This window comes from Euphorbia lathyris, chromosome 6 (assembly GCF_963576675.1).
Source record: "Euphorbia lathyris chromosome 6, ddEupLath1.1, whole genome shotgun sequence".
NCBI lineage: Eukaryota > Viridiplantae > Streptophyta > Magnoliopsida > Malpighiales > Euphorbiaceae > Euphorbia > Euphorbia lathyris.
In genome coordinates, this window is record NC_088915.1 from 34,058,266 (window position 1) to 34,080,948 (window position 22,683).

Genomic DNA, 22,683 nt, shown 5'->3' on the forward strand with positions numbered 1-22,683 from the left:
ACATCTCCTTATGTAATAATATAAATAAGGATTAATGTTCATTAATAAAATAAGAGAGTTTTATTTTTACATTTGTCCTCCTCACAGTTTCATCCAGGAAATTCTTTTGAAATATGATAATCCAAAAAATCTTTTTGAAATTTAGGCTAGAATAAGAAGTCGTTAATGAGAGAATAAGAAACAAAGAAAATTAAAGAGAAGAGAAAACAAAGATAACTGAGGAGAAGACGAAAAGATACGAGGAGAAAAACAAAATCTTTACATGCTTTGTATGGTTGAGAAAATATGTGTTGTCACCTCAGCTCCCTAAGTTACCAACTCACCGCATTAGAGGCCCGTTTAGTAAGATGTAATTGACTTTGTAATAGAATGACCATCACATTGAAGGTTCATTACCATGTTTGGTTGCATATTAAATTTTGTTGTAATGAAATGACAAATCCATGGATTAAATTTTATTCAACAATTCTTGTAATTCTCATTATATAGAAAAAAGTTTTTTTTTTAGAAAAAGGATTTGAATTCTCGTTATGTCCAAATCATGTAATCTTAATTCCTACAATTCAAAGCCTTTATCTAACCTCTCATTTACCAAATCACATATCTCATCCTTCTTAAAAATGCAAGAAATAGAAAAATGTGAAAAATTGAAAACGAAAAAAGAAAAATGAAAAACACGAAAATTAATAAAAAAACGAAAAATGAGAAAATAGAAAAAAATGTTGAAAATGAAAACCGAAAAATGAGAAAAATATATAAAAAATATGAAAATGTGAAAAATTATATACTAATTCAACAGTTTTTATATTGATTTTAATTATATAAATAAAATTTTATGATTACATTTAACTAGAGAAAAATAAGTATTGCAATGATGATTATATTTCGTCATTTTTTTTAAATTTTTTCAACTAAACATGGTAATGGAATCACCATTCCATTCCATTCCATTACCACCCTGATTACATTACAATTTTGATTACATTACATTATGATATACCAAACGAACCCTAAGGGTGAAACAAACAAACTAGACAAGTTTGTGGGAGGAATCTAATTAGGGGTGTTCAAAAATCGAACCAAACTGAAATAACCGACTGAACCGATGTATTTTGGTTTTGGTTCGGTTTTTCGGTCTATTAGATTCGGTTTCAGTTTTAGTTTATAAAAATATCGGTAATATCGGTCGGTTCGGTTTTTATGATAAAATTACCGAATTAACCGAACCAGCGGAAATTGAAGTTAATTAGATTTATTATTTAAATTAGTTATTAATTAATTTTAATATTGAAGTAAGAGATTAAGGGGACGTTTGGTTCACAAAGGGTAAAGGAAAAGGAATCAAGAAAGGGAAACTAAAGGAAAGGAAATGAATAAACATTCCTACCCCTATGTGTTTGGATATGTTTAAGAAAGGGAATGCAATTCCACCTCATTCCCTTTGTGGATGTTTGGTTCAAATAGGGAATCAAAACTATTTTTTTTAACTTCATATATAATAAAAAAAATTCAACTCTTTTACTATAGTTTCCATAAAACGTAAAATAACTTCATATATAATCTCAAACAATCCAAAACGTCACTCACTTGCTACCCTTATTGATAATAATATAAAGTTCATAAAAGTTAAAATTTAAACTTAACAAAGTTCATACAAATTAAAAAAAAAACAAAAACAAAAGCCAATAATGTTCTAAGCATGATACTTCATTATCGGAAAGAGTTTAAGCATCTTCATTGTCTTTTTCACCAAGAAAATCTTTGACAACAATTTTTATACATACATGTGCCTCTATTAATAAAATATAAGAATTAAAATCAAAAGATAATGAAATAGAGGAAACTGAAATAAAATTAATCAAAGAAAATGTATAAACATTATATTTAAAAAGAAAATAATTATTTTAAAATAATTAAAAATAAATATTAAAACTGAATAATATTATAAAAGAAAAAAATTTGGTCAAAATTATTTTTCAAGGTAAAAAGATAAAAATAAGTATAAGGATCAAAAGTGAAATTAATCTAGTGATAAAAAATATAAATAAATAAATATAAGGATTAAACAAAAATAAAAATAAGTAAAATTTAGTCAAAAATATTTTTTGAGTAAAAAATTTAAAAATATATAACAAAAATGAAATTAATCCAAATATAAAGAAATGTAAAAATAAAAAAATATAGAGACCAAAAAATAAAAAAAAACAAAATATAGAGTAAAGTAGAATTTTATAAGGAGTGTAAAAGTTTAAGTTAGAAAGAGAGAGGAAAGGGAATAGAAAACCTTAGGGGGAAGTGAGAAATGGGTTAGAGGAGTTGGGGGTAAACCTAAAACTAAAAAAGGACAGAGGGAATCATTGAATTAGCAAAACAAACACCAACAAAGGGAATGAAGCATCCCATTTCTCTTACCCTTTCCTGAAACCCCCAAACCAAACGCCTTATATACCTTTAACTGTTATTATGTAATTTAAATTTAGATTTGTACTACTGTTTTTAATTACAAATATATATTTATTCAATTTGGTAAACTTTATAGTTTAGACTTTAAATTCTTGCTTATTTTGTGATTAAAAATTGTAGTTACATGATTATATACTCAAGAATATGTTATAATGCATAAAGTATAACTAATCAGAGTTTAGTAAAACTATATTTATTAATCTGTGTTTTACTTTAACTATTTAGTATGTGTTAGAAACCGAAAACCAAACCAAACCGAACCAAAATATTTAGATCGGTCCGATTTGATTTATTAATATTATTCGGTTAGGATTTTAAGTGTTATTCGGTTTTAGATTATTTCGATTCGGTTTGGTTTCAGACCAAACCGACCGTCGAACACCCCTCAATCTAATTGACAATTTCAACCTACATTAGCTAGGTAATTGACAATTGTAGAAGATTAGGAACCTAATTAAAAAATTGAAGATCTAATTAATTTGAAGTATAGATTAAGAATCTAATAAGCCAAAATTCATATTTAAATAACATATGAACCGTCTGTATCAAAGTAGATATCAAAGTAGAGTTGGAAAGATCGATGTTCCATGTATAAGTTTTGATGAAAAAGAAGACTATCCTCCTTTTTCGTAATGGCTGCTGTAATATTCACAACACTGAATATCCTGTTAGCAATTTTCCTAATAACTTCGTCAGCTCAGGATCAGCAAACCCACTTCATCTACAATGGATTTCACAAACCCAATCCAAATATAAATCTAAATCTCAGCGGAATTGCAGAAATCCACCCAAATGGCTTACTTGAGCTAACAAACACTTCATATCAACAAATTGGGCGTGCTTTCTTTCCTTTCCCTTTCAATTTCAACGTCTCCCTCTCCTTTTCCACCACTTTCGTCTTCGCCATGGTTCCCGAGTTTCCCAGCCACGGCGGCCATGGAATTGCTTTCTTTATCTCACCCTCCACTGAATTTGTAGGAGCTATGGCTACCCAATATCTAGGCCTCCTTAACTTAACAAACGACGGCTTGTCTTCCAATCATTTGGTTGCAGTCGAGTTAGATTCTGCTAAAAGTCCTGATTTAGAAGATATCAACGCTAACCATGTTGGAATTGATTTAAACAGCTTGAAATCCAACATCTCAGCTCCTGTTACTTATGATCTTCACGGCAAAAATGAGAGCTTGGAGCTCATAAGTGGACAACCGATTCAGGTATGGATTGAATATGATGAAATCACCAAGTTTTTTAATGTAACAGTTGGTCCCCTTAGCACCAAGAAACCACAAGTTCCTCTTTTGTCAACAAGAATTGATCTTTCTGATATTTTATTGGAATCCATGTATGTTGGTTTCTCTGCCTCCACTGGTTCAGTTTCCAGCCACCATTATATCCTCGGATGGAGCTTCAGTAAAGACGGGGAAGCTCAGAGCCTTGACATATTCAAACTTCCTTCGCTTCCCAAATTGAAGAGCAAAAGAAATTTGAGAACTTTAGCACTTTTGATAGCATTAATTGCTTTAGTTATAACAATCTTCTGTATTGCTCTTCTTGCTGCTTATGTTATAAGAAGGATGAAATACGAAGAATTGGTCGAAGATTGGGAAGAACAATATGGTCCTCAAAGATTTCGTTACCAGGACCTGTATAAAGCAACTAAAGGTTTCAAAGATGAACAGCTTATCGGAGTTGGGGGTTTCGGAAAGGTTTACAAAGGAGAATTAGGTTGTTCAAAAACAAGAGTTGCAGTGAAGAAGTTTTCACATGATTCTGCACAAGGAATGAAGGAATTTATAGCAGAAATAGCAAGTATGGGAAGGCTAAGGCATAGAAACCTGGTTCAGCTACTTGGATATTGCCGGAGAAAGGGAGAGCTTTTATTAGTGTATGATTATATGCCAAATGGTAGCCTTGACAAGGTTCTATTCACTAGTGAATTCAACCCAAACCCAATACTTGATTGGAATCAACGCTTCAGAATTCTGAAAGGAGTAGCATCAGGACTTGTGTATCTCCATGAAGAATGGGAGCAAGTAGTTCTACATAGAGATGTGAAATCAAGTAATGTACTTTTAGATGAAAATTTAAATGCGAGGTTAGGAGATTTTGGGCTATCAAAGTTTTATGATCATGGATCAAATCCTGAAACAACATGTGTGGTTGGGACAATTGGGTATTTAGCACCTGAACTTGTTAAAACTGGTAAGCCAACAACTAGAAGTGATGTGTTTGCTTTTGGTAGCTTCATGCTTGAAATTGGTTGTGGAAGGAGGGCTTTTGAGACTCAATGGTTGCAGAAAGGAATGATATTGGCTGATTGGGTTTTTGAATGCTGGAAAGCTGGGAATATTATTAGCACTTGTGATCCAAAATTGGAAGGAAAATATGTGGTGGAACAAATGAATTTGGTGTTGAAGTTAGGAGTAATGTGTACTAATCCAGTACCAGGTAGTAGGCCTGGAATGAGACAAGTTATGCAGTATTTGGATGGAAATGCAAGTTTGCCAGGAGAGTTACCATTCGATACTTTTACTGATCAAATTGGATTGGCCACAGCTTGTCATTCTCAAATTTCATTGGCTACCATTGATTCAACCATCATCTATGGTCGTTAATGTTTTTCTTAATTTTTCTTTACAACAATTTAACTGTTTCAAATGTGAATGTAATGTATTGATAAATTATTTATGAGTTTTCCCTATAGTTTTTGTAAAAGTTTAGAATTTATACTCAATCCACTAAATTTTACAAACTTAGCTCTTATATTTCCTAACAAGATCGAATTTACTCTTAGGTAATAAAAAAGTTAAAATGGTTGGTTTGACTGTTATGTAATTATCAAATAAAACATTTCAAACATCAATTATATCTAAAATATTTATTGTGTTGTTAACAAAATTACAACCAACATATCAAAATATCAACAACAAGTGTCATGCATAGATTAATTACACAAAAAAAGAAAAACTATTAAATCGTGTCTAAAATGTTTATTAAGTTACAAACACAATTAGAAACAAACTATCAAAATGTACACAATAAAGGTGTTTGGAAATATGATATGGCAGTCAAATAATTGTTATAAATGTACACTTCATAAAAAAAAGCCAATGAAAAATTTGTAACTTATATTACTTAAAGTGTGTTTTCTATGGTTAATTTGTTTTTTACAAAGTATCATTACTTGGTGTGTTTTCACCATTGGATGATGGATTAAGAAATTAATCCAATGGTGAAAACACATAAAGTTATGATAGAATTTCGATAAATGTTGCATTAATAAATAAAATTGATTAATTATATTGTGGCCTAACACATTTCCAGCTCTCGAAGATATCCAAAAACTGCAATTGAACCCCTCAACTTTAAAACCTTACCATGAATCCTTTAACTTGCTTATTTAGAACAAATGACCCTTCAAATATCACATGACAACGCGTGATAGTAGAAGGTTAATTGTAACAATTTGAAGTTCCAATCATGCTGCCACATGGTATTTAAGGGGTTATTTATTTTAAATAAGAAAATTGAAGAGGTTAGTTGTAATATTTAAAAGTTAAAGAGTCAGTTTTTGGAGAACTTCATTATGCCTTGTTGTTATAGCAAACATTGTATCAGCTGGAATAAACATTGTAGTCTCCTCCTCCTACCCATACGAGAATAAGAACAAAAGTTAGTTTGTCCAATAAAAGAAAAAGAATTAATTGTTTACTATTACGTTTACCTCTTGCGGGGAAGCTTCGAATTGTATCAATTGATTTTATTTCTCTATACACTTGATTTGCAGGAGCTGTGTAGCGTTTCGTTTGTGTCCAACCATTTAAGTTGTGTTGTGTCCAACGCTTTCAATTTTGGTGACGGACCCCTCCAGACTAACTAGAAAATGAATGCATACCACTTCAATCTGTGTTCAAAATTATATGTGTAAAGCCATATTTTCAATTGATATAGTGTTAGTGTATATATTACTATTCACTCAATTGGTCATGTGGCAAAAGAAAGAAAGAAATCCACGTAACATACTGATTCACTATTAATGGTGCATGTCGTTTAAATCCCGATGATTTAATATGGAAAAATAAATTGAGAGGTTGAATGAATAATGGATTTGTCTATTTTTATATTATGATTATATAAGGAATAACTTTTACATATAATACACATTTACATGACAATAAATAAAATAAGGTTATTTACTTAATTCAATTATTTGAAATTGTCACCTGACAATCAAAAAATCTACTTTTATTTATTTTTTAGTTGTCACGTAATATATACGTAGTTATCACACGACTATCATATTATATATAAAAGAGTACTTTCCAACGTGGTTATCACTTTACCATTTTTATAACTTTTTCTGTCTGAAATAGCTTGGATGATTTTAATAAAATAAAAACTAAAATTTAATGATTTTATTGAAATAAAATGAAGTTTCATATCTTTTTAAAACTTCCATCAGTCTCTAGTGACCATTTGTGCAATTTACCGATAGCACATAGATACACTGATAACTATTTTGCATTTACCACAATACTAGGAATTTACCGATAGCACATAGATAAACTTCCATAGATAGTTTATTTGATTTTTTTTTTCTACAACTGTAAACCTAAATAAGTGTCTAGGTATATTATTAAGTGCAACTCCAATGGAGTATAATGAATCACTCATTATACTCTTTTATTTTTTGAAACCATTATACTCTTTTATTAAATTCTCTCTTATTAGAATAAGTTTAATATATTGAACACTTATCAACCACTCAATATATATTAAGTAGTTTATTAAGCTTTTGATTATTATTAAATATATTTTTAATTTTAAAAATAATATGATAGACTTTAACTAATGGGTGGATCCCTTGTGATTGGTGAATGTTTTATGATTGAGTGGTTCTACCGTTTAACCATTGGAATTAGATAGTTTAATAAAATGAAATTTATTAAATAGATGATGTGGTATGTATATTGAGTGGTTGTGGATATGAACCATTAGAGATGCTCTAAGAAAATAAACACTAGCACATTAAATTTCTCCTACGAGGTCAGCCTACTCCCTTTCTTCTTCCCGTAAGCCATTTTGGTAGGCTTCCTTTGAAGTGAGACTGTGTATGTTTCCTTAGCGATTTTCCAGTTTCCCTGAGTTAATTATCTCCATTCCTCCCTCTATGGGTATCTTCCATTCAAACTGGTAAATGAATAGGGCTCCGATCGATTCTGATAGCAAGGGCCTCCCTAAGATGGTGTTGTATGGCACTTTGATGTCAACCACAAGAAACTCCACTTTATCTCTCACTTTGGGTGTCCACCACCAATTTCTACCTTCAACCTAATGCTGCCTAGCAAAGGGACCGTGTGGCCGCTAATTCTAACCAAAGGGGAAAATGTCAGAACTAGTATGTTTGTCGATGTCTTTAGAGATTCACAAGCTTTCATAGGGATGATGTTTGTGGATAGGGATGACAATGGGTAGGGTACCCGTGGGTAATGCCAATCCCAAACCCTTACCCTTTTATTTTTTAATTATCCGTACCCGTCTCATTACCCTAACGGGTATATCTTTTGCATCCCATACCCGTCCCATTTAATTCGTGGGTACCCTTACCCGTTAATAATCAATAAATAAAACAAAAATATTATAAATTTAACAAAGTATAAATTTAATAAATCATCTATCTAAAAATTGAACAAATTGAACCTTAATTAATAAGAATAAAATAGCTTAGTGATATCACTCAATGGTTAAAAAACAAAAGATTGGAGTTTAAATCTCACGTCTTACATCTAAAAAATAATTTTTTTGGTAATATATAAAAAAATTATGACGGGTAACGGGTACCCTAGGGGGTATTCTCATACCCGTCCCATTACCCTAATGGGCAATGGTTTTGATCCCATACCCTTTTATACAGGGTACGGATAGTCCCATTAGGGTCGGGTAGTGCCGGGTACCCGCGGGTATACTACCCGTTGACATCCTTATTTGTGGAGCTACCCATGTTAATAAACACCCTTTGGATTGTTAAATTCTTAATGATCATGTCAATGACTAGGGCATTCTCATGAGCTTGTTTAGGCACATTTTTCAAATTTCCGAACGAGAACTCAAAGTTAGAATCTTGAAGCCTTTTCCTATCCTTATAGGCCTTTTTTTGTCTTTTCTGTATGATCTCCTAGTGGTCCTTTAGCAATCACATTAATGACCTCTTCGGGGAGCACACTCCTTAGTTTGTGACTTGTTTCGTTCGGTATAGGCGCTTTTGATGACTTCTTCAAAAAGCGATCTAATATTTTGCTTTTGGCCATTTTATCAGCTTCGATTGCCAACTGTCCTCAATCTTTAGTGTCGTGACCCTCGCTTTTGTGGAAGTCACAATATTCCACATTGTTGCGGCGCCTGATATTTTCAATTTTGGGGGATATTCAATGCTTTGCTTGTTCTTTCCCACCCAGTATATAACTTCTTTCCTAGGGGCATTGAGAGGCATGGACTTATGTTTTGGTTGTTTGAGAGTTATGGAGTTACGTTCTGGTTGTTCATGTTGCCTCTTGTGATCTTTGTCCCTGTCTCCCTTACGATGCTGCTTCAAACTATTATCTAGAGGTAGACAATCCTTTTCACTTGTGCTTTTTAGCAAGGGGTTGAGTCTATGGTCATCCCATTTAAGAAAATATCTAGCCCATTGCATTAGGTCTGGGAATGTTTTGTGTTTTCAAGTGGTTAATTATTGGGGACAGAGCTTCACTCTGGAAATTTGCTTTCATAACATAGACAACAATATTAACATTGAGGTTTTGGATTTGGAATGCGGCTTTATGGATCCGCTCCACCTGATCTTAAAGGGTTTCTCTAGGCTCTTGAACCAGGTAGTTGGGGTCCCGGATGGTTTTTCTTTTAAGGATGGAGGTGATAAAGTGATGAACAAATTCATTCGCCATTTGATTGAAGGTACAAATGGATCCAACATGAAATTGTTCATACTAATAGGATGCCACTTTTTCAGAGTGGTTGGAAAAAGACGACACGTAACAACATCAGTGCATGGTGGTTTCGAGTGCCTTTATGAAGATGTGAGATATTGGATCTCCAACTCCATTGTATTTCTCCAAGAAGGGGTATTTGAACCCTTGAGACATTGGCTCCCGCAAGATGCATGCATAAAGTGGGGAGCTAGTATCTGTGACCTTCGATATTCAAGCATCCATTCCTATTTCTGCCATATTATTTCTTAGCTCCCTGCAGATAAGCTCCTCCATTGATTCTTTCTTCTCAAGCATGTAGTCATCTTTACTATTGGAGGATGTTCTATGGTGTTTTGTCCGTCGATCTCTATAAGACATTGATACAATTTTGTTTCTTCCATACTAATGCCTTTCTTAAGATTCAGATCATGCAAAGCTCTTTAGGGCTTTGTTCTTGCCATATGGGGACTTTGATCCATCTAGAGATATCCGATTTTTGCGTTTGCTCGTTGGGGAATTTGATGCGTCCGATCATTGTGTGCTTTCTGATTGTTCGAGTCAGACCCTTTTTTCCTTTCTCCTTTAGTATGCTTGGGAGTTGGACTTAACACGTGCAGCTAGAGAAGAGAAAAGAAGAGTCAACAAAACAAGTCTTGGCTTTATTCAAATATAAAGAATGCAATCAACAAAGAAGTCATTATGAAGGAGGACATGGTCGAGATTGATAAGGAAATTAATCATCAGGTGAATGAACCAATTATCATTTAGGCTTAGTCTAGTTAATTAGAACTCGATTAGACTTAATATTTGCATACATAGTTCTTGTCGGTGCGATCCTAGACTTTCCAGTATATTACTTGAGCGAAAAGTACACTTCCTCTTTGGACGTGTGTTTTGGACGCATCAATTTGGATTCATTGTGTGCTTCATTAGGCCTCTAGTTTCCTATTTCGCGTTCATATCACCGGCATGTGCATCTTGTGAATTGAGTGCTTCCTTTGTTGTTGTTGATATAGTAGTTGTCACATCTTCCTATTTGTGAATTGAAGAGGAAGATGACGTGGTAGAAGCCATAAATAGGAAGATGTGACAACTACTATATCAACAACAACAAAGGAAGCACTCAATTCACAAGATGCACATGCCGGTGATATGAACGCGAAATAGGAAACTAGAGGCCTAATGAAGCACATAATGAATCCAAATTGATGCGTCCAAAACACACGTCCAAAGAGGAAGTGTACTTTTCGCTCAAGTAATATACTGGAAAGTCTAGGATCGCACCGACAAGAACTATGTATGCAAATATTAAGTCTAATCGAGTTCTAATTAACTAGACTAAGCCTAAATGATAATTGGTTCATTCACCTGATGATTACAACTAAAGTTTAATTAACTAAAATGGTAAAATAATATGAAATTGAATGCACAAGTATAATAAACGTAATTAGTAATGTTTTATTTGTAACATGTCCATATGCATACACTTAGAAAAAATTTATTTGTATTGGTTATTACGAAATCATATTATAAATAATATGGCCAAATCAATTTTTCTGGACTATTTATAACAGGCTTCAAATAATAGTATTTGTTAGCGGTCTAATTGACTTTCAAAATATAGGTTCGGAAATGATTTTAGAAATTTAGAGAACTAATTGATTTGTTTTTTTTTTTTTTGAACTAATTGATTTGTTAAGGTATAGATGATGAAGTGCTTAATTAGGGTTTAAGCCAACAATAATGTGCTATTATAATGTTGTGTAAAGAAATTTAGCATTCGTAATTTCTCTTGTTTATGAGAAAAAAAAAAAACTTTATGTGATATTGCATAAATTATCTTTCAAGTATCATAAGTTGATTACCCAGCCCTTCCCAAATGTCTCATGGTCTCAACTCCACATTCTCGCACGTCTTCTCTTCTTGTTCTTCTCCTTCTTCATTCTGCTTAAAACCTCAAAATCCTTTCCTCTTGAATTCTGTTTTGAATCCCCAGTTGTCAAAAGGCATACAAATAAACCTCTCCACCAAATCTTCAACGCATTATCCAATAAAATCCCTTTCAAGCAGCATCAGTGGCACTAGCTCCATAAACAATAGATGGTCCCTTCAGGGAAAAACAGCTCTTGTTACTGGTGGTACTCGCGGAATCGGGTACATTTGCATTTGCATTTTCATCATCTAATATTTTATCTATTTCCTTATTTGTTTGATTTGGTATTTTGGCTTTCATTGTAATTGGAACTGAGTTTATGTGTAATCTTGTTGTTTAGGCGTGCGATTGTGGAAGAATTGGTAGGCCTTGGGGCTACAGTGCATACATGTAGTAGGAATGAAAATGAACTCCAGAATTGCTTGCAGGAATGGAATGGATTAGGCTTTGGGATTAGTGGATCACTCTGTAATGTGTCAATTGCTGAACAAAGAGAGTTGCTTATGGAGACTGTTTCTTCTGTATTTCATGGACGGCTCAACATTCTTGTATGTTCAATTTTCTTTTCTTAATTTTTTTGGTATGCATTTGCTCATTGAAGTTCCTTCATTTTCTCATATATGTGAGCATTACATTTGTGCCTTTGTCTATAAGAGAAATGAACTTTCTGCGGTGGCATTTTGGGTTTTAGTTGATTTTTTTTTTGTTGGAATAACTAGCAACCTCTCAAACCGGACACGAACACTGATACAGATACCGGACACATGACACCAGGAAATGCTATTCCTAAAAACACATAGGAAACAGAAACGTGGGTAAAAAGTATAATTATTAAAAATATAGGGACATTTATAAATATTAAAAGTATAATAATAAAAAATTGGTATTTATACTCTACAAATGATTATAAAAATTAGCAGATAATTAGAAATCATGGAATGAAAATTATCATCAAATATGAAATTCTAGCTAAAGAGGAAGTTTCAATTAGCTAGAATAGTTGGAATTAGAATTAGGTTGTGTTTTTGCTGGCGGACCAGAAACTCGTCTCCTATTTTCAATTTTTATGGAAAAGTGTTGTATTGGTTTCCGAAATGGACACAAAATGCGGAAATGCTGCTAAAAAGGAGTTTCCTAGCAACTTAAGTGGCAATCAAGGGCAAGATGCCATGAGCTAGTGAGTATATAATTTGTGATTTTCATAAAGGTTCTAGAAATGTAAAATCTTGGTGAGAGGACTTAAACCTTCATCAAGATTTTTCATTTCTAGAACCTTTTTGGTGAAAATCTTGATAAATATGTGGTCATTTTCTCATGTGTTGTGTGTTTGTGTGAAATTTATATATATCATTCCTCAATCATCCCAATAAATTAACTCTTACAATATCTTTGGTTACTTTTGTATAAAAATCATCTGTATTGTAATCCAATTGTTGTGTTTTTCATGTTAGAACTAAAACCCAATCATTTTTTTACATAATTTGAAGGTTAATAATGTTGGAACAAATATTCGAAAACCGATGGTGGAGTTCAGACCTGAAGAATTTTCAAGTCTCATGGCAACGAATTTCGAGTCTGGTTTCCATTTAAGCCAACTTGCTTATCCACTCTTAAAATCATCAGGAGAGGGGAGTGTTGTATTCACATCCTCTGTCTCTGGTTTTGTCTCGCTCAAAAATATGTCTGTTCATGGAGCAACTAAAGGTATTGAATCTAGCACTATGGCTATTGTTGTAGCTTACAAGTTTATTGGTTAAAAGAGTACATGTAATGTTGAATGCTTTTTGTTTCATCTCCAGGAGCAATCAACCAACTCACAAAAAACTTGGCTTGTGAGTGGGCAAAAGACAATATAAGAAGTAATGCTGTTGCACCTTGGTACATCAAAACCTCCATGGTTGAACAAGTAAGTCCATTTTCACCTTTTTAATTAGGTACTTTGTCGAATTAAACCATCTAGATATTTTCACCATCCGGTCGAATTTGGATTCAAGCTGGGAAGAGGATACTTATAAGGCCATAAATCTCTCCCAACAACCATTTTTTCCATTTCACAAGACTCGAACATAAGACTTTGCTTAAGAGAAATGTGCTCCTAATTGCTCCAACTTATTGCTTGTTGGTGGACCATATAAAGTTATTCAAGACTATTTGTTTGCTGTTATAATTCTGGATAGTAAAATGTTTTTATTTTTTAATTACTTGTTTCGTTCCAATCTGATGACTGTATGCTTGTAATATGTAGATGTGTATGGATTTGCATATATATCAGTTGTTGCTTTTCAGTAATATAGTTGTAAGTTTGTAACTGTAAGCATTGATCGTTGTTCCAGGTCCTAAAAAATGAAGCTTATTTAGAAGAGGTATACTCAAGAACTCCTCTTGGGCGGCTAGGATATGCAAGAGAGGTTTCATCAGTGGTGGCATTCCTTTGCTTACCTGCATCATCTTACATCACTGGCCAGATTATTTGTGTTGATGGAGGGATGTCTGTAAATGGTTTCTTCCCAAGTCATGATTAGAAGCAGAATCACGAAACTTGGCACTTATGAGTTCATGTTGTTAGTGCTGAGATTCAAATGAGTTTTCATAAGTTTGAGGCATAGCATTACTTTATTTCTAAGGGGCAGATTGTATTTCTCCACCTTTGCTGATAACTTCTAATCCATGGTACTGAAACTGACCATGAATTTAGTTCCAGAAAAATGAGAGAATCTATTGTTCTGACGAAGAAACATAACATCTATTGTGGATTTCTCAACTATTAGTGGAAGATTAAAAAGGAAATTTTCGAGTACTAACCTTTTATCATACTTTGCCTCTCTCTATTTCAGTTGCCTTATTTGGTGTTTCATAAGTTTAAAGTCTTTGTTTTTAGGAGTTTTAGTTTAATAAGCATACCTAGTCAGAGTAGTTCTTCTTTATAGGGAATTGTTGTTGATTGTTTTTGAAATTCTTTCTGTTAGCTATCTACGTAGTGGCTTGCTTATTTTTCTCTTTTCTGTTTTGTAAAGGATATAAATAGCCATTGCTTAAGTTCAATAAACAATCTGAGATTATTCAGCTTATATTTCCTTCTTTTATATTTTCTGAGTTCCTTTTAACAGTTATGGTAGTAAGCAAGAAAGGCCTTGTCCCTGCTAGTCTGTTAATAGGCAAAGAGACAGTTGAAGCTGAAGCATCCTTAGATTCTACCAAGTTTTCTGCATCCTTGTTTCTTCATTACCATAGAAAAGTAAGTTCCTTTGTTGTTTCCCTTAATTTTTCTGCTTATGTTCACCTTAAATACTACTTGCTTGTCCTGTCCATGCTTGTATATGCAACCTTTGAGATCTCAATATTTACTTTGAATTTCTGCTATAATGATAGGCAAACTGCCTCTAATCATATAAAATGCATTTAGCAGCTTTTATAGTTATTATTTGTGTTAGAAAATGTGCTTCTATTTGCTTGAATGCGGAGCCCTTCTACACAGGGCCTCAAAATTATAAGAGCTCCAAAATTTAAGACGTGCAGTATATATGTGATTTAGATATTCAACCATTCAAAATTCACAAATTACCATTTATAAATTTCTCTTCCTATTAAATACAAAGGGTTTGATAAAAAAAAAAATTTAGCACAGGGCCCCCAAAAAGTTCAAGATGGCCCTGCTTGAATGGATACTCGACCAATACAATTCTTTTATGGATTTGTAATCCCTTTCCCTTATCACCCAAATTATTCAAAATATTCATGTTTTATATTTTTTTATTCTGAGAAACAAACAGCCTAAGTTCTTTTAGGTTAGATCTTTAACTTATTAATGCCTAATTGTATATTATTTTATGATTGGACAAGTTAAGTTTTGTTGTAAAAATAATACTAAAACGCTCATTAAGCAATTGATGTACTTCATTGATAATTTCAGCTAGGCTCAGTATGCAGATGATAAGAAGATGCTGTTGATCAAGGTGGAGAATTGTTATAATTTGATCTCAGTATCTCCTAGTTTTAAATACGGTTAAGAGTGAGTTTTTTGTTTGTATATAAATAGAGAGTTAGTTGAGTTGTAAATCATAGAATATAACATTTTCTGGGTTTAGAAACTGAGAGAGAGAAGAATTAGAGATTTCTTGTTGAGAGAAGAATTAGAGATTTCTTGTTGAGAGAAGAAACATGAATTAAGGCTAAATCTAGTGTTTCTCAGTTAGATTGAATTTGTAAATTCATTGATAATTGATACATAATGAAGACCATAGGCTGGAGTAGGTTGTTTGTAACCGAATCAGGATAAATTTTTACGTGTTCATTGCTTTAATGTGTTATCTTACAAGATTGATTGTTTCCAATCGTTTTCTTGAGAATCTGGGTATTCCGTGTTCTAGAGAGTTTGAATTGGAAAATCACACCAATAATAAGCATAATTAATATTTTAAGGGACTTGTAACAAAAAAATAATAATATGGGACCTAAAGGAAAGCCGCCCCTCGTAAGAATGAATACTTTTTGTTAGTCCATGAAAAAAATGATGTCTTTGTCATTAATGGCTGATTATTTTTTTTGTCTTTTCTGTTTTTCCACTTATGAGAAAGGGTAGATATAAACAACTATAGAACCAGAGAGAAATGGCCATATTTTTCCACATTCTTCTTTCTGCCTTGAGCGTATATAACATGATGGTTCTGCATTTGATCCCTCCGGTATCGTTTCCTGTAGTCTGTAAGATGTCATGTTCAAGTTCAAGCCGACCCATTTGCAGCAACAGGAATAGGAGAAGATGGTCTCTTGAAGGAACAAGTGCTCTTGTTACAGGAGGAACTCAAGGAATTGGGTATGCAATTGTGGAGGAATTAGCTGAATTTGGGGCCACAATACATACATGTTCCAGAACTCAAACTCATCTTATGGATTGTGTTCATGATTGGAAATCTAAGGGTTTTAAAGTCACTGGCTCTGTTTGTGATGTTTCTTGCAGACTTCAACGCCAAAAGCTTTTAGATTCAGTTGCTGTTTTGTTTGATGGAAAGCTAAACATTCTTGTATTCTAACTTCTTTTTATTATTTTATTTTCTTGAATTTAAACTCACCCATCCAAGTGTTAAAAGTATAATTAGGATTGAAAAATGCAGATAAACAATGTCGGGTACAACCCAAGGACAAGAACATTAGAGGTAACAGAAGAGGAGATGTCATCAACAATGAGAACAAATATAGAATCAGCATACCATATTTCACAACTTTCACATCCTCTCTTAAAAGCTTCTGGACAAGCAAATATTGTTTTTATATCATCTGTTGCTGGTCTTGTATCTGTAAACACTGGATCCATATATGCTATAACCAAAGGTATATATATTTCTTCTATTAATTACCCTTCAATTCAATATTTGTGCTCTCAAATTTTAATTAAATATTGTTTTGCAGCTGCGATGAACCAACTTACTAAGAACTTGGCATGCGAGTGGGCTAAAGACAACATCAGGACTAACTGTGTTGCACCTTGGGCTACTACAACTCCACTTACCAAACATGTAATGTTTATTTCCATTAACTAAATATGACAAATTTCTACGATGGGTCGGGACCAGTATTAGTCCGGTCCTGCCACATTAGTCCACCTGTTAATGTGGTTTCATCCAAATCCAACTCCAGGTACTTAGTGATGAACATTTTATGAAGGCAGTTTTGGATCAAACACCATTGGGACGAGTGGGAGAGGCAAGGGATGTATCGTCTCTTGTAGCTTTTCTGTGTTTGCCTGCAGCCTCCTACATTACTGGTCAAATTATCTGTGTCGATGGAGGAAAGACTGCTAATGGCTTTGTCTTCTAATTCTATTTTAATATCCATCTTCTCAACGTTCTCTTTTCCGATGATTTTATTCTAAGTTTTACCATCATTCTACTACAGAATTAAACATAAATAATAAGTAATAGCTCTCTCAGAAAACTATATGTTTATGAATTCATATTCTAAGGAAAAAACAGTAATGTTTTGCGCAAGAAGAGCATTCATATCAAATCATGACAAGACAAGTAACCTGTAAAACACATGGACCAATGACATATTTTCGAAACTACTGTCGAATAGGTCCACCGCAGGGGCAGAGCCAGCCCAGAGCCCGGGGGCCGTAGCCTCCCCAGCCACTAGCTCCATCCTTGAGTATCCGTAGTTTTGCCCCTTGTAGTCTCCTAATACTGGTTTATATTTAATCTAGGGTTAATGTGCAAAAATACCCCTAACGTTTTAGGTCAGGAGCAATTTTACCCCTAACGTCTAAAATGGTGCAATTTTGCCCCTAACGTTTGTAGCCAAGAGCAATTTTACCCCTAGCGTTTGTAATTTGGGTCAATTTCAGACACTATTATAAAACACATATATTTTTATTCATTATTTTGCACCAATTGCATATCAATTCATTCTAAAAAAAAGATTTCATGTTTTTTTGTAATTTAATAATAGAATTGGAGATTAATATTTATAAATTCGGTGAATTTTTTGAATTTTTTTGTCTAATTCGTACAAAAAACAGTATATTTTTTTATTTATTTTTACATCCCAACATATGTTTATGATTTGTTACTGATAAAATGACGTATATGTGAAATGTAGATGATAAAATTCATGACCAAGAAGACAATTTGATGAATTATTTCTGAAATTGACCCAATTTATCAACGTTAGGGGCAAAATTGCTCTTGGCTACAAACGTTAGGGGTAAAATTGCACCATTTTAGACGTTAGGGGTAAAATTGCTCCTCACCCAAAACGTTAGGGGTATTTTTGCACCTTAACCCTTTAATCTATGTAGTGTTATTTTAATAATTTGAAGTGGTTGAATTAGTTTAAGATGTTTTCTTTAAGGTGAGAGGAAAACAAAACTTTTTCATAAAAATAAAAGACATGTGGCTGCCACGTTTGGTTTTCGTCAAAGATATGACTTGACTCATGCTGACATGTCACCTATGTCATTATTACGATGTCTTTTAACCACTGAAATCGGCGAAGTGACCTAATTGAGACAAAAACTCAAAGATGAGAGATTTTATTGAAACAGATTGAATTTGAGTGACCATTTTGAAACACTCATATAATTCCAGTGACTAATGGTACATTTAACCCTTACTTTCAATGAACTCTTTATTTTAAGGTTAAATAATTTATTAATCCTCTCATTTTTATCCTAACACACTGTTTAGTCTTCCTATTTTGAAAAACACATTATGAGGTTAATATTAACCATTTAGTCCTTATCTCTATTTATTTTTAGATTTTTAACCGTTATATTTGGCATAAATAGAAAGACAGAAAATAACAGAGTAACATGACCATTTTGTACAGTACTATGGCTATCCTGAAAACTAATATATGTTCGGTTAAAAATTTAAAAAACATAATGTTTACATGACAGTTCTGTTGATGTTCAGAAGCCGAATGGATTCAGTAAGTTGATCAACAGCAGAACTTGGTGCTGAACCAATTTGTTGCTGGACCTTAACCAACTCAGTGTTCATCTGCTGGAATTGAGAAGTATTCTGAATAGTTGAAGTAAAATTTATTAAATTTAAATGTTAAAATATCATCACATGTTAATAGAATAACAATTATATGAAGTTTCTATTTAAATTGGATGAAATTGCACCAATTGAGATAGATTAAGGGTTAAATGTGATTAAATAATAGATCAGAGGTCAAATAATAAAACTTTGGATATATTAAGGGCCAAATAATGGTTTAAACCATTATTATACTCTATTGTATTTTTTTTATATATATATAAGGTTTTCTTGAAATGGATGAAACAAGAAAGGGAAGTGTTAGGAATTGAGGTCAGATATGATATTAATTAAACAAGTTAATATGCGGAAAATAAATGATTGGATAACTCAAATTATAATATTTAGGTGGTTTGCTAATTTATCTTTGTTATTAGAGCAACCAAAATAATTATAGGGGAATTTACGAACCTCAAACCTAAAAACTTTCTTAAAAACTCTATATTCACATTTCTTTTGCTATCAATATATAACAATCTCTCTACCTCATTTGGGGTTTATGAATTGAATGAGGTAATTTTAACATTAATCCTTGAATTCTCATTAAAAACAAAGTTCCTAACTATTGCATTTTATATTCTAATGTTTATGGTGCCCATCAAGTAAACTTGGTAGCTAAGAAAAGAGGATAATAAATGTTCTAATTTGGACCATTGATCTTAAGGTTTTAAGATTAATGGTGGAGATGCATCTGTGGAGTAATCATGTGTGCCAGGGAGCATACTGTGTTGGTGAAGCTCTTCTAGAATATACCACAGACTTGGGAATGACGAAACTGCCCTTGCTCTATGCGAAAAGACGCATGTGCCCCCTGGATATTTGACCTTTGTGCATTCGGAAGACTTAAAGTCCTTCCATTCTCCTGTACTTGTGCATTTACTTTCTTTTCTGTTTACAAGAAGAAACCCAAACGTTTCTCCCTCTTCTTCTCTCTCAAACTCAAGAGCTTGCTTCTTCCTACTGTAATCTGCAATTCTTTATTCAAATCTTCAATACTCCCCCTCAAACTAGACTTGGTATTGGTTCTTCAAGCCTAGTTTGCTTATGAGAAAACGCAACTGTGGTGCATGTTGTGCTTTTGTAAACAAGTCGGCGAGCTGCAAAGCCGATGGGATGGGCATGAGTCGGATGAGGCCTGCTTGAACTCTTTCGCGGACAACGTGACAATCAATGTCAATATGTTTCGTTCTCTCATGGAAAACGGGATTCTGGGCTATATGCATGGCTGATATGTTGTCGCAGAAGAGGAGAGAGGCTGATTCCGGCGGTGAATGGAGATCCCGGAGGAGATTTGTGAGTCAATGGAGTTCGCAAGAGGTAGACGCCATGGCGCGGTACTCCGCCTCCGATGAAGATCGTGATACTGTGTTTTGTTTCTTTGATCTCCATGAGATCAAGGCGGATCCGAGGAAAACCGCATATCCGGTCACCGATCTTCTTGTTTCTGTGCAAGTTCCCCAATCGGAATCCGTAAAGGCCTGTAATTGGAGGTCATTGCGTACCGGGAAGAAAAGCCCTAAGCCTATCGTCCCCTTGAGGTAACGTAACACCCTCTGAGCTTTACTTTGGTCATCCGTTGTTGGTTGCACAAGATGTTGTGATAATTGGTTCACTATGAAGGAGAGATCGGGTCTTGTATGCGTAAGATATAGTAATTTGCCAATAAGCTGTCTGTAGGATGTGTTGTTTGGTAGAAATGTCTGTTTTTGACTTGGCTTATGATTTGGTAATGCCGGGGACGAGGCTGGTTTACAGTCGACGTACCCCATTTCTTGTAATAATTCTAACGTATATTTTCTCTGTGTCATGTGGAGGCCATGCTTGCTGCGAGAAAATTCGAAGCCAAGAAAACAATGGATGGTGCCCATGTCCTTGATACTGAAGATGTCATTTAGGTGCCTCTTGACCTGAGAAATGGCATGCATGTCACTTCCTGTTAATATAACATCGTCAACATATACTAGAATGGCTGTTGTGTGGCCTCCCTCCTTCTTGGTAAACAACGACAGATCTGCAACAGACTGTGTGAACCCAAACTGTTTGATGGTTGCAGTTAGTTTAGCGTTCCATTGCCGTCCAGCTTGCCTGAGCCCATACAAGGCTTTGTTGAGTTTGCAAACCTGTCCGTTGTGTTGTGGTTCAATCCCTGGAGGTAGGGCCATGTAGACGTCTTCACTCAAATCTCCATGTAGGTAAGCGTTGTCTATGTCCAGTTGATGTATGTGCCATTCTTTATTTACCGCTAAGGTCAGAAGCATTCTAATGGTTGTGAATTTTGCAACAGGTGCGAAGGTGGCTGTGAAGTCAACTCCCTCCTGCTGAGTATACCCCTTCGCCACGAGCCTTGCCTTATATCTTGCGACGCTTCCATCCGCCTTATGCTTGATTTTGTAAACCCATCTGCATCCTATGGGCCGCTTTCCCTTGGGTAAGGTAACTAGGCTCCATGTTTGATTAGATTCCAGAGCCGCGAGCTCATTGTTCATAGCTTTAGTCCAGTCAGGATCTAACTTAGCCTCTTGGTATGATGCAGGTTCCTTGTGGCAAGCAAGGTTAAGAGAGAAGACTCTCTTGGCTGGTGAGAGCTTCTCGTAGGAAAGATGCTTGGAAAGATCGTGTGGAGAGTTTGTTGAGCACGACAATGATGATCCCTGAGCCAAGGCTAAATGATAGTCTCTGAGATAAGTTGGCGCACGTCTGGTTCTTTGTGGTCTTTCCCGGATTGCCTGATTATTTATGAATTGTGTTTCTGTGGGCTCATGGTTTTCCGTCTGTGTGGCATCAACATGTTGCATGATGTTTTGAATCTCTGTTTGTGTTTCTGTATCTGAGGTCTCTTCCTCATCATCTGTCATGGATGCAATGTGTAGAGAGTCTAGCTCTTCTTCACTACAGAAATTCTCTGTCTCTTGTTTGCCTTCTGAAAATGGAAAACATTGTTAAAAAAACTTGACGTGCCTGGAAAAGAACAACATGTTAGTGTTTAAATTTAGGAGTTTAAACCCCTTTGTGCCGAGTCGGTACCCCATAAAGGCGCATTTGATTGCCCTTTCTGTAAATTTGCCCTTATGTCTATCCAGCGATGATGCATAAGCCAAACATCCGAATATCTTGAGGTCATCTGTGTTGCTTTTCTCCCTATACACCCTTTGGTAAGGTGTTTGCCCTAGGATTGGTGCCGAAGGCAACCTGTTTATGAGATAGACAGCATGACTGACGGCCTCTGGCCAAAATTCCTTGGGCAATGAACTTTGAAACATGAGGGCCCTCGTAGTGTTCATAATGTCTAAATGCTTTCTTTCCACTCTTCCGTTCTGTTGTGGCGTCTCTGGACATGATGTATGATGAATGATTCTCTTTTCGTTGTAGAAGTCCCTCATGATGAACTCAGGGCCATTGTCTGTTCTAATAATCTTTACATCTTTGTTAAACTGTCGCTTAACGTATGTGCAGAACTGTTGTAATGCTGTGCTTGCTTCCCCCTTTGTTTGCATTAATGTTACCCATGTATACCTGTTATGGTCATCGAGTATGGTTAGAAAATAACGTTTGCTAGAGTGTGATTCTATTGCCGGACCCCATATGTCTGCGTGTATTAAATCAAAGCATTGTTTGGCTATGGTATGACTGTTTGGGAATGGGATTTTTTTCTGTTTGGCTTTTTGACAAATGTCACATGGCATTCCTTTTGATGAATCAAAATCGTTACAAGGCAGGTTGAGGCCCTTCATCCTCTCGTAGGAGGGATGGCCAAAACGCTGATGCCATACATTTGCTTTAATTG

The 22,683-nt window shown here is 34.4% G+C and overlaps 3 protein-coding genes across 4 annotated transcripts; all 3 read left to right on the forward strand.

Moving 5' to 3' along the window:
- The first annotated feature begins 3,046 nt into the window (after positions 1-3,046).
- On the forward strand, positions 3,047-5,155 carry LOC136232606 (L-type lectin-domain containing receptor kinase IV.2-like). The gene has a single exon (XM_066021838.1). The coding sequence runs from the start codon at positions 3,096-3,098 to the stop codon at positions 5,076-5,078; it is 1,983 nt and encodes a 660-aa protein (XP_065877910.1). The 5' UTR covers positions 3,047-3,095; the 3' UTR covers positions 5,079-5,155.
- A 6,004-nt stretch (positions 5,156-11,159) lies between these two features.
- On the forward strand, positions 11,160-14,429 carry LOC136232607 (tropinone reductase homolog At5g06060-like). The gene is made up of 5 exons (XM_066021839.1): positions 11,160-11,582; positions 11,702-11,909; positions 12,849-13,065; positions 13,161-13,267; positions 13,695-14,429. Exons 1-5 carry the CDS (start codon positions 11,308-11,310, stop codon positions 13,881-13,883), a joined length of 996 nt encoding a protein of 331 aa, XP_065877911.1. The 5' UTR covers positions 11,160-11,307; the 3' UTR covers positions 13,884-14,429.
- A 34-nt stretch (positions 14,430-14,463) lies between these two features.
- Positions 14,464-17,201, forward strand: LOC136232608 (tropinone reductase homolog At5g06060-like). Of its 2 annotated transcripts, XM_066021841.1 has the most exons (5): positions 14,464-14,596; positions 16,060-16,382; positions 16,473-16,689; positions 16,768-16,874; positions 16,996-17,201. In XM_066021841.1, the coding sequence occupies exons 2-5, from the start codon at positions 16,068-16,070 to the stop codon at positions 17,173-17,175; spliced, it is 819 nt and encodes a 272-aa protein (XP_065877913.1). In that variant the 5' UTR covers positions 14,464-14,596; positions 16,060-16,067; the 3' UTR covers positions 17,176-17,201. The 2 variants fall into 2 exon arrangements, with proteins under 2 accessions (XP_065877913.1, XP_065877912.1); XM_066021840.1 differs by lacking the exon at positions 14,464-14,596 and having other exon boundaries at positions 15,800-16,382.
- Positions 17,202-22,683: the final 5,482 nt, after the last annotated feature.